Raw genomic sequence first — 12,602 nt, forward strand, 5'->3', positions numbered from 1 at the left:
CAAAAGGTTATCACCATTCTACATTTCACCAATAGAAGCAGAGAGACGCTTTACGACTTTTAGTGTACCAAAAATCACACACTTTTTAATCATACTTTGTCATTAGATTAACATCATCAGCACCAAAATAGAATCCCGGTCCAATAAATTTAAGGGGTTTTTGAACATTAGTCCTTGCAAAAGATTAAAATTTAAAAAAAACCTGGTGCAAGATTAAATATTCAATTTAATCCCTTGAAGAGTGCTTTTATCAAAATTTACATTCAATTTTTGTTATTTAATGTGTATTTTTATTTAATCTCTCCATATTAAATTTTAATTTTATTAATATGCACATATTTAGTTTTTTAATTATAAATGAACGTAAATGAGAAAATATTAAAAGACATTTGTGATATAAAAGTATATAAATACATAAGTGTACAAAAATGACTGTGCCGAAATATATAAAATTGACTTTTTTGTTCTGAAATATTTGTACCTACATGATTGTACCGAAATATATTATAATGAACCTAAATGTATGTACTGAAATTTATTATATTGAATTAATGTACCTAAATGTCAATACCGAAATGTATGTACCAAAATGTACGTACCTAAATGTCAATACCAAAATGTATGTACCTAAATATCAATACCGAAATGTATGTATCAAAATGTACGTGCCTAAATGTATTTATTGAAATATAATATATTGAATTAAAGTACCTAAAAGTCAATACTCAAATGTATGTACCAAAATGTACGTAATGAAATGCATTAATTGAATCAATGTAATTACATGTTTGTACCGATAGATATACCGAAATATTCAAATATATTAATGTACTTAAATAAAGAACATACAAAATTGCTACCGGAATATAAATTATAAAAGAATTAGTTACCTAAATGTAGACATTAAAATAAATTATGATGAATGAAATAAAAATTAAATTTAAATGTAATTGATACATTAAAATAAAAATAAAAAGAAAAAGATAAATAAAACATCAAAATATAACTAATAAATGATATGATTAAATGTACTAGGGACTAAAATTGGATTTTAATCTTACACAAGGTTAAAGTCTAGAACTCATCTTTTTTAAGGATTAAAATGAATTTTTCTATAAATTTAAGGGAAAATTAGGTTCACATCCTCCTTTTTGTTACTCCATTGATTAAAATCCTATTCATTTTCAATTTTTGATCGAGGTCGTTGGGTATTAATAACATCATTAATTATTTGAATAATAAAATATTTTTATTTTTAAATATATTCCTTTAGTGTTAAAAATGTTACCATTAGTATATTTATACTTATAGCTAAATTTTATCATATATTTTTATTTTTAGTTTGTACCTATTTTTAATTTGCAAATATTTTTTAATTTGTACCAATTTTCTTTTCATTTTTAATTTGTACCCATATATTAGTTTCTTTTTGTGCCCATATTTTTTAAAGTTTTATTTGTGTTTGTACCCATGGTATATTTATGTTTTATGCCTAAACTTTGTATCATATATTTATATTTTTAGTTTGTACCCACTTTTAATTTGCAACATTTTTTTTTTTTAAATTTGTAGTATTTTATTTTTAGTTTTATTTTGTACCCATGTATTAATTTCTTTTAGCGTTTTTTAAAAATTCATTTGTACTCATAATTTTCTAATCTTTTATTTGTACCCTAATTTATTTATAATGTACCCATTCTTCTATATTAATGTATCACTTTGTTATATGTGAAATGTACCTTTTTTTTGTAATATGTACCAATTTTTTTAACACTACGGATACATTCTTTTGCCATTTATTATCTATTATTTTTATATATTTTTTATCCATTTATTCAATTAAAATGTTTGAATTTTTTTATTCTAACCGTTTCTAATAGTATTATAATGAGGGATTTTAAATTTATAGGATTATTGACACACCCCGACCGAGATTAGGGCATGCTGGCCGTCACGTGGAAGTGACGGCCAGCACGCCCTGATCTCGGTTGGGGTGTGTCAGTTTGGTATCAGAGCAATAAGTCTACAGCAGTCCAAATGAAATGATACGACAATAGTACACCCGAAGGTGACCCTACATTGGTGAGTGTCTGTCAGAAATGCCTGGAAGTCCTCTGGGAAACCACCGAACCAGCTAAGCAACTAGAACCTGGAGGGGCGCAAAACAAAAGCGTGAGTGGGCAAAAACAAAGCTATTTGAAAACCATTTAGTAAAATACATTCTAACCCCTCGCCGTAAAACCTGTATACTTCCCAGAAAATAAACATATGCACGTATACAATAAATATGCCAATCATGCCCAAGGATATGCCATACCAAAATCTCGTGGTGAAATGCAAGTTCTCAGGTATAAACCGTATCAATAACATATCATTGGCAGCCGGAGTCCCCTAAGTGACCTGTACGGCTAAATCTAGAGCTCAAATCTCATCTCAATCACTAAACCTGCCCACGGGTCGGAACCACCTATAGTGGTCTGTACGACAGGCCTGGGTGTAATACATATAAACGCTCTAGTGCTACGATCATGTGAAGGCTGTGCGAATAATCGTGGGTCACCTATGAGTCGGAACCACCCATAGTGGTTTGTACGACAAGACTGTGCACCTAACTTGGATCCAAGCTGAGCGTGTGGTGCGGGAGGTGAACGACACGTGAAGGACTGTGCCCTACTCTGGGCGGGAGCACTAACACCGGGGGTGCAGGTTATGAGCTCTCTAATCATCTCTAACTACTATTTAATGCAATTGTTAAATAACGCTTACCTGGCACTTACCTGTACCTCCACCGCAACATTATATACATATACATACATATAATTGAATATATAGATAAACGTATATGCAACTAATCATGCATAACCACCAATAATATAAAAGGAATGGCACATAACGAATAAGCATTTATATAAATTTCTGGGAATTATATGTATATAGGTATATACGGAAAACAAAAGCCCACTCACTGGTATGTGGAAGGGTCGTAGCCCCCCTGCCTCGAGTGAGCACGTTCGTCCTCGGGATACGTATCACCTATATGCGAAAATACTATAAAAACGTTAATTTTAAAGCACATAATCTTCCGTTCAAAATAACTTCTCATACATTGCTCAAAATGGACAATTGAATATACCAACGTGCTCTACACAACCTCAGGATCACAACCATATTTTTAGAAAAATTTTCCACCGCCGCAGGCACGTGCGGTGCACACGGACGGCGTCAACTGACGCCGTTAGGAATATTCCGTCAAAACTGACAGATTCCGTTAACGGCGTCAGGAATATTCCGTCAGAATTGACGGAATATTCCGTCACCTTCTCCGGCGAGTCACCGGCGACGTCGCCGGGGCCGGAAACTGGGAAAACCTGCAACTCGAGTTTTCTCGTTCATTTTACAACCGTTTTTCATGATTCTTGCACCAAAATGAAGCCCTAAACTAGTAGAAGACGTCCATACAAGTTTTAAGGGCTAAAACCTACGAAAACTCACCTGTCACCAACCTCCAAAACCGGTCAAGCTCGAACCAGGCGATTCCGACGTCCAATTTCGTCCAACGAAACACCCCGAGGCTCCTGGGAACCTCACTAAGACATCTATGAACTTCAAAATTCCAAAAACGAGCTAGATCAATGTTTGCATGAACAGTACACAAATCTGCCATTGTCGAATCGACGTGAAAACAACAGATTTCTTACCTGAAAATGGTATAATCGTGCTCCCCTCGACCTCACGATCTCGACTGTGCCGTTAGTTTCTTCGATCTGTGGTGATTTAGTGTAGTTGTGTGTGTGTCCGTACGAGTTCGAAGGAAGAAGAAGAAGGAAGGGAGCTCGGGAGAGAGAGAGAGACAGAGAAAGGGATAGAGACAGTGAGAGTGTGTGTGTGTGGCCCAGCACCTGCCAACACCACACCAAGCAACCAAAAACATAACGAGACGAATTAGGGGCAAAGTTGTAATTCCACACGTACGCTAACATGAATTTTGGGACGGACTGTCACAATTATAAATCTCATAAAATATCAAACAATTAATGTCAAAACTATAAAAATATAATATTAATAGTAATATAATGAGGTGTACAAAGTCAAGGAACTTTGATCAAACTTTGAATACTATTAAAATTTTAATCAAAGAATATTAAAGATTAAGGACCACATCCAAAGTATCCCTAAATTTAATTACAATAAAATTAGTTGATGATATTTTTGAGACTTATTCTAAAGCTGTACGTGTGCCACCCATTTGCATTGGTTGACGCATGCGTCTTCCGTGAAAAAAAAAGATGAACTCTACAACAAATAACATGGGTGTTTTGTATTGTATCGAGCCCCCAACATGGTAGCGTTCCAACTAAAGTATAACTTACATGTCACTGTTACATCTTCATGCAATGGCGAAGTTATAGAGGGGCGACGGCCCTCTTGCCAGAAGTGATTGTCATCCCTCGTGTGTTGTCAGAAAAACTGCAACTTGGTGAAGGCATGCCTGATGTTGCGTAGCCACACGTAGTGGATTTTTATAAGAAACCCAAGACCAAACCTTAATGAACATTGTCGTTTTGCCTTTGTGGTTTTGGAGAATTAAAAAAAAAAATTAACAAAAGAATGACCACTTGTTCGAGAGGGTTTTCTGTGTAACAGATACACGAGATGGTATGTCACATGTCATTATAAAAATGATGTGATATGTGTGTTAAAAAGTTAATAACTTAAATAATAAAATTTTTCATCACTTATATAAAAAAAAATGATGTACTATCCGTATTCTGATCAAAATAAAAAATTTCTTCACTCGCCGTCCATTAACTCTCACGCATTCGGCACTGTATCCAATCCCCACGCCAGTGCCCAATCGTCTGCTTTCTTTCTGTCCTATTCTCTCATTGATTGAAGTGCAACAACTCTCAGCATCCATTTTCCATTTTTGCCGCCATTGCCAACCCCCTCAAAGGTAAACCTAATTTTTTAAATTAAATTATTAGTTCCAAGAGTTTAATATAAAATTTTGCTCAATTAAAATAGAATTATAGCGTAATATGAAGATTAATTAATGATATGAACCATGTGATTATTGATGAATAGAATTGTTGATTACTAAAAAATTGAATTCTTGATATTGATTAATTAAATTATTGATTATTGAATAATCTATACCTATATAATTATTGATACTGGTCAATTGAATTGAAATTTTGTTTATTAAATAATTTATATAATTATTGGTACTGAATAATTGAGTTGTTGGTTTAATTAGTTATTAGTCATATGGTATACTCTACTCTAGGATTAAGAGTCTAAGATTTAATGGAATGATACTATCAAAAAACATTGCTTAAATCTCCCTTCAAATATTATGGGTAGTCTTCCTTCGAATATTCCGAGTAGTCCTTCGAGTATTGATACATTATAGACGTTCCTAATATTGTCTAATATATATACGAATTTGGTTGTCTACATTTTTTCTAACTTTGCACTCTTTTAAATTCGTTCGTCCTCCAAACAATTTCTAACTTTGCCACTGTCGTCATGGGATTATTGAAATCCCACTATAGTAATGCCAATAAAAATAGAAAATGGGAGACAAAAAGTAATAAGAAAATGATTTGTAACGGTAAAGTTATAAGGTATCATACCCTAGAGATTATGAAATAACAAAAATGTAAAAGTGATCAAAATACGAGGGAAAAACTTTTGTTTAACATTTCCAAAAAGATCACCTATAAATTTTTGAATGAAAATCATGGTAGAGGCTTATTCAGCTCTATCCATGGCATTGTTGGCTTCAAAAGGTTTCTCAACTTCTCGATAATTAAGTGGAAGTTCAAAACTCATACCCGCATAAAGTACTTTCAGCAATCTACTAAATGGAGGGAACAAGTCGTGGTTGATGCTACGAGAAATTAAAACAGGTTAGAACATTCAGGTTCTAAGACATAGTTTGGTTTAACAAATTAATTATGGAAAACTTCAGGGTTCAACATAAGTGGTGCGGTTTTAGGAAACACAAAAGGTTTCTATGGCAAGCCTCAAAATTTCGATTCGAAGTTTAGTATGAACTTCAGGTTCATTGTACATGTATTCTCATAACAATACAGTGGCACAAATACACACAAGCAATTCAATTGATAAACATGTACAATAAAATTTCCAGATATAATCCCCATTTAAAGAAACTAATTTAATAGATAACTTTGGAGCCTATGTATTTTTGGGGTGGGGGGGACTCGTCATCGGGTATTTCAAGCTTCAAGCCTAAGAGTTTGGGCTGCTGGCCTATAAAAGACACGGATGTGTGGGCTAGGTAGGTAAATATTCCAATAACAATATGGCCAAGATTATCAGATTTTGACACATCCGATCAATCGTATAAACCGACATACCTAAAGAGCTCCACTGATGTTATTATCATCATGTTTGCAAAGAGGTCACCTTCATAGAAAAAACCTACATCATACACCATAGTGAAGGTACCCGACCGATCAGTTGTCGATCGAGGAATGCTTATGGACCTGTTGGATATCAGGAGAAAGAAGCTCCTTCAGAGCACCTTACATCTAATTAATCTACACCATTGCATTCTTGGTTCAACAATTTGCTCTTCCCAGAGAAGAGAAAATTTGAAGCTACTCCTGCATAACTAAAATTTGATTAAATACCTAAACTTATGCTTTTAATTCTCTTACTTTAGGCCTAACTGCAGGAGAAGTAAAACTAACAGGGATCAAAAGAATCAAAGCAACTACAGGAGAAGTATAACTTTTTACCCGACTTCAACTTGCTGCTACATGTTGCCCTGAAATTCTACAAGTACAAAAGCGAATTATCACATTGAATTACCAGTAGTCATGGATCTTGGGTTCATAAAATACATTTGCAATCGTTTTAGATACTACGGAGAATGACCTTTAAAGATTACAGGAGACGACACTGAGTGCAGACTGCACTGTTAGTTATGATTGGCAGAAACCAAATGGCTAATCCATCGTATGTTTAGCAGACTATTTCAGCAAATAAGATGCTTGAGAAGAATTCTGATAAATTGTAGCCTGATTAGCCCTTATCTAACTTCTAATTCACATGTTGGAAAACAAAAGATAGCTTGCTTACATTTTTCTGAAAGGTAGCACTTTCCAGCTAGAGCTACATCGTACAAATACAATGATACAAACTCACTCTGAATTTTGGATGCCCAAACATCGAAAACTTCAACATGTATTTGAATGAACATTTAAACAAAACAACATAACCAAATGTTCAATGTGATAGGCAAATGTAAGAGAGGTCTTTAAATTCAAAAAGGAACGAATAGTGGAAGTCCAATGTTTTGACCAAGTTCACACTCGGTCATTTTACCGTATTATTTCTTACATCTTTTTATTCCTGATTACAAAAATAAATTATTAAACCAATGGGCAAAGATGTAAGAACACAATACACAAAATGCATAAAAGCAACCCGTATTTTCAATTTCGGAAGCTCAGATTATCATTGAACTATTCAAGGAGTAACTGCTTAAATCAGTTGGACATGGGAAGAGGTATATATGATTTTGTCACTATGTTTGCAGATTCACACAAATTGCAATACAAGAGGAATCAAATTGCTTTATGAAAGCCTGGTGTCTTGCCAAAAAGAAGAAACAAACAAAAACCATTACAAAGTTTCAAGTTGAAAAGGCCATGTAAAACAAGTGAAACAGAAGTTTAGATGGTTCAAAACTTATTGACCATCTATGGCACCAACTTTTATGAACATTGCTGGTAATGTCTAAATTTCAATAGATTGAGTCCTAATCCTCCTTTAGTCAGAATATCTCAGTTAAAGTATAAGTTTCATTATAATGTTTTATTTCTGTTGAACACAGTTTGTTTTATTACCAATGACCCCTTAGTCAGAAAATCTCGATTACAGCATAAGGTTCACTATATTGTGTTCTGTATTTATTATACAAGTTTGTTTTATCAGTGAATTACAAAACCTACACGCTCATGTGATAGCAAGATTAATAAACCAAGAGACGGAAGATAGCATGTAAAGAGAAACTTGTATATCCATTCACACAATACACAAAGACATAAAGCTTTCAAATGACCGATAACTAAGCTACAAGCTCATAATCAAAGAATGCTACAACAAGATACAATCAACAGAAACCTCTCAAAATAAACAACAAAAAAGGAGACACAACCCTCTACTCTACAATGCAACAGTGATTTCATCATGTATCAATTGCACATATATAACCCATTCTCGTACCTGTGATTAACCTCATAAAAGTCTGTATTACCCTCGGAAGCTGGCCGCAAACAAACTCCAGACAATGATTTAGTTCCTTGCCAAGAAAACTTCACATAAGCAACAACTTCAATCTCCTCACTGCCATCTCCTTCATTAGAATCCACAGGCATCCTTGCCCTCAACCGACCAGGAGATCCATTCAACGGAATCTCGGGGATATGCCATTTCAGTTCTTTGTCAGACCTACTTAATATAGCTTTTGGTGATACCTTCAACAATGTAGGATCAAGTGGGAGCTTTAAAACAAATGTCACATCAGTCAAAGGCGCTGGCAACTCAGGGTTTAACACATACTGTATCATCACAGAAAGTAAGCTTCCTGTATGGCGTTGCACAAGACGAACCCTCAAGGGCAGTGGTGTCAACCTAGGCAGCAGACTATACTTCAAAATGGGTAAAGGCTCATCGGAGGCTGCAGTCCTCACATGAAACAATCCGTTCCCTAGACTACTAACTCGAGAATTCTGCATAATAAACCTCTTAACCGGGCTGGTTCCCTCAACCCGGAAAGAAAATTCGGTTTCTTTATCAGCACTAGTTTTGGTAGGCAAAGTTCTCAAATAAACAACACCCACTAATCCTACTCTAGCAAGCAATGACTCTCTAAACTCAGCACTGATCTCTTCCACAATGTGCATCTCAGGACCCTTCATTTCGCTTTTTACAAGGGTATCAAGGGGAGTACCTGCTGCTGCACCACCTGCAGTGGCACCGGCAGTTTTTGGAGCATCAGGCCCGGTCTGCAACAATTCAAGCCCGCCCAGCCCTTCTTTCTTCGCAACCTTCTTTGATCCAACAAACTCAGAAGCATCCAACCCACCTCCCCAAGCATCACTAAACCCTTCAAAAGTCTCACCCAAAGAAGCTTGGTCATTCCCAAACTCAATCCCACCATACTCCCCTTCAAACCCTTCCACCGCAATATGGGTACTCTGGGTCGCCTCCGCGGGAGGCAATGTAGTCACTTCAAGTGTCGCCAGCGCTGTTGTTAAGTCCGTGGCGGAAGGATCCTTGTTCTTCTTGAACCCACTTACCAGCTCTTCAGGCTGATTAATCTTCTCGCTTGCCGCAAATGGGTCCTTCTCAGCTTGGCTCTCTTCCTCATTCTCTAAATTCTGATCCTTCTCCTCACTCTGCACCACCGGCGCCAAGCTAGCCGCCACCTCATCCCCAGCACTGATCGTCTCCGGCGGCAATTGAAACCCTAAATTGTTGAACGCCACAATGCCCGCCTCGTGTTCGACGGAAAGCGCCTCAACGGCTCTCCAATTCTCCGCCCCACGGATCTTGTTCTCAGTGTCCAACGCCGAGTGCACCATCTTGGCAATGCCGTCGCCGTGCATCGACGAAAGCATCGCCGCCAATCGAATATTGCTGACACCTCTCAGAACAATGTCGAGAGCCATGTAGATCTCGGCGTACTTCCGACTCAGCTTCTCCGGAGTAACATCGACGCCGCGGCAAGCGGTGACTATGACGCTGACGGCCTGGTTGACGATGTGGATGCACTCGAAGACGTTGATCGAGTTGTCGTGATCGGCGGTCGTGACGCCGAGGACGTAGATGGAGTTGACGAGGCGGTAGACGACCCGGTACCGAGATTCGACACCCACGATGAGCTGGCCGCTTGAGGCGGCGAGTGGGTCGTCGCCGAGGGAGGCGACGGAGTCGGCAGTGGTATCGGAGGAAGAGTCAGAGTGGCTGTGGGAATTGTCTTTGGTGGTGTGGAGTTGTTGCTGCTTGGCGGCGGCGAAAGCTAGGCGGGTCTGGCGGAAGGAGGAGACGGCGACGAGGGCCCGGGCAGGAGGGAACCATTCTCGGGTTTGGAGCAGGATGTCGGATCCATTGGCGGGTTGAAGAGAGAGGGCTAAGCAGGACATGGTGGGATCGGATCAAGGTCGGATCGGATCCAGGGTCTCGGGTTGCGACGTTTTGCTTTGCTGTGATTCTGTGAAGTTGCGAGGGACGACGACTCGGTGAGACTCGGATGGGGAAAGCTCACAGTTTCATGGGGAAGACGGTGTTTATGGGCCGGAAGCGAATTTAACAGGCCGGCCTCACCAGATGCAAATGACTACCCGCTGGCCCATTTAGCTCAAGCATTGATCCATCCAATTTCATGATTATTTAATTAATTAGTCTTAATTTCTAAATTAGGAGATTATTCTTCTTCAAAAGAAAAATTAGGAGATTATTCTTTTGGTCAATTAGAAAACGGAAATGTTTTTATTTTTTTATTTTTTTATTTTTTTTTTATGCAACGATATCCATCACAACGGGCTAGCCATTCAGTATGTATCAAACTCAACACAAATATAATACTTATTCGCTGTTTATGTAAGTCGAACTTTAGACATCTCATGTATAAATGAAAAAAAAATATTACTACGGCGTAGTACTAGTTGGTTAAAGTAAAAAAATATCGAACAATTACTTCATAGCTCTGAGGCAAAAATTGAGCCTTCTTCTATGAAAATGCATTCAAAGGTGAACCCAATTGGTGCATTCAGTTAATGATGTTTGCCCAAGTAGGAGATTAATGTTAGAGCTTTCAGGCTCGAGCCATTAACATGTGTCTTCTATGTGCCTTGATCAAGGGTGAACCCATGATGCATTAATAGGAAAGAAGAAGAGTGCTTGAGAGAGAGAGAGAGATAGAGAGAGAGAGAGAGAGAGAGAGAGCATATAAAAGGACACACCCACATTAGGTGCAAGGAAAACTTGAAACAAACTAACCTGCTTTAGTTGGGTGGCACCACTGGGGGTCTGATTGCAGTTACAAGGAAACCAGATTTCAACAAATTCCTATTCGTCGCCGATAAACAAAGTTATTATATATGCAGTTGCAATGATCTCGATCCAAATCCCATAACCAACAGATAGAGAGGGAAACAAAACTGGCTAGCTTGTAGAGAGGGAAACAAAACTATTCACATCCAAATTGATTTATCAAACATGCATTCAAGAATCCAATACTCCAATGAAAGCCTAAAGTAGCTTTAACAGAAAGTCATCGACTACCATGGTTTCTCTATATTATGTACCACATTTCATAGAACTTTAGGGTCTGCTCATTAGCTATATGGTTTTAGGTTTTTATTTCAATTTTTATTGTTTGAAACTTGAGGCCTGTCTGGTAACCATTTGGTTTTCAATATACATCTATATACTACTAATTAATGAAACTCTCTTTATCAATCAAAAGAGGGTGAAAAGAAAAATTTATTTTCTATCACTCAAAAAAATAATGGGCAATAATGTGAGAAACTAGTCTTCTATCACACAAATTAGTCTTCAATATATACCTGTGAAATTACATTATTGCCCATCATTTTTTTTGTGTGAGAGAAGACTAATTTGTCTTTTCACCCTCTTTTAGTTGGCAATGAGGGTTTTATTAATTAATACAGATAAAGTGAGAAAAATAAAAAGATAAAACATTCAAAATACCCTCATTTCAAAAGAAAAAAAAATAATAATAATAATTATAGGACTATCCTAATATAATACGGTTAAATGGTAATACACAAATATAATAGGGTTAAAATTGTCATACAAAAAATAAAACATTGAGAGATGTTTAGATGCGGACAATATATCTGCACATATCATAAATGAGAATTTACAACCATCAAATGCAAGGCATCAACACTTTGAAATTAATTGAGACCCTTGGATTACCCATCACATAAGTAATGAACTACATCCTTTCTTTCTACCAAAGCGCCTTTCTCCATTGGAATTTCAAAAGGAACAGAAGGACATAATCTCTTCCACATTTTTAGCATTAACAGCTCATTCTTTGCAGTTACATGGAGAAGCAATAACACTTAGTTTTAAACTGCTATTTTCGATTTCCAATCTCCCACGTATTTACATGAAACTCACATGAATTTCATTCCAATCAGTATTAGAGTTTCAGTTTCAGGCACTTTGGAAGCACGAGACCGTGCTATACTATTTGGATTAATTTGGGAAGATTTTTGACGCAAAAGGCTTTTGTCAACCATTCATATCCATCTTGGGTAAAATCTCATATCTCAAATTCTATTTTATAGTGAAAGCTTCGTGCCATTTTATTGGTTGTAATTAGATTTTTTTTAGTGGTTTTAAATTTGTTTAATTTAGGAAGGATGATGTTTGAAGAATTAAACAATAGATAGTTCATATTATGAACTTCAATTCTGATATATGTATAAGGGTTGACCCAAGATTTTTCAATGGGGTGGGCTAATATATATTTTTTTTAATTCTTTTTTTTTTTTTTTTTTTTTTTTGTTTTGTTTTGTTTGAACAAGCGA

General features: G+C 36.5%; 1 protein-coding gene across 1 annotated transcript; it reads right to left on the bottom strand.

Annotated features, from left to right (window-relative positions):
• Positions 1-8,028: 8,028 nt before the first annotated feature.
• On the bottom strand, positions 8,029-10,393 carry LOC137736583 (uncharacterized). The gene has a single exon (XM_068475828.2). The coding sequence runs from the start codon at positions 10,179-10,181 to the stop codon at positions 8,229-8,231; it is 1,953 nt and encodes a 650-aa protein (XP_068331929.2). The 5' UTR covers positions 10,182-10,393; the 3' UTR covers positions 8,029-8,228.
• Positions 10,394-12,602: the final 2,209 nt, after the last annotated feature.

Source organism: Pyrus communis, chromosome 13, assembly GCF_041283825.1.
Source record: "Pyrus communis isolate YQ-2024b chromosome 13, ASM4128382v1, whole genome shotgun sequence".
Classification (NCBI taxonomy): Eukaryota; Viridiplantae; Streptophyta; class Magnoliopsida; order Rosales; family Rosaceae; genus Pyrus; species Pyrus communis.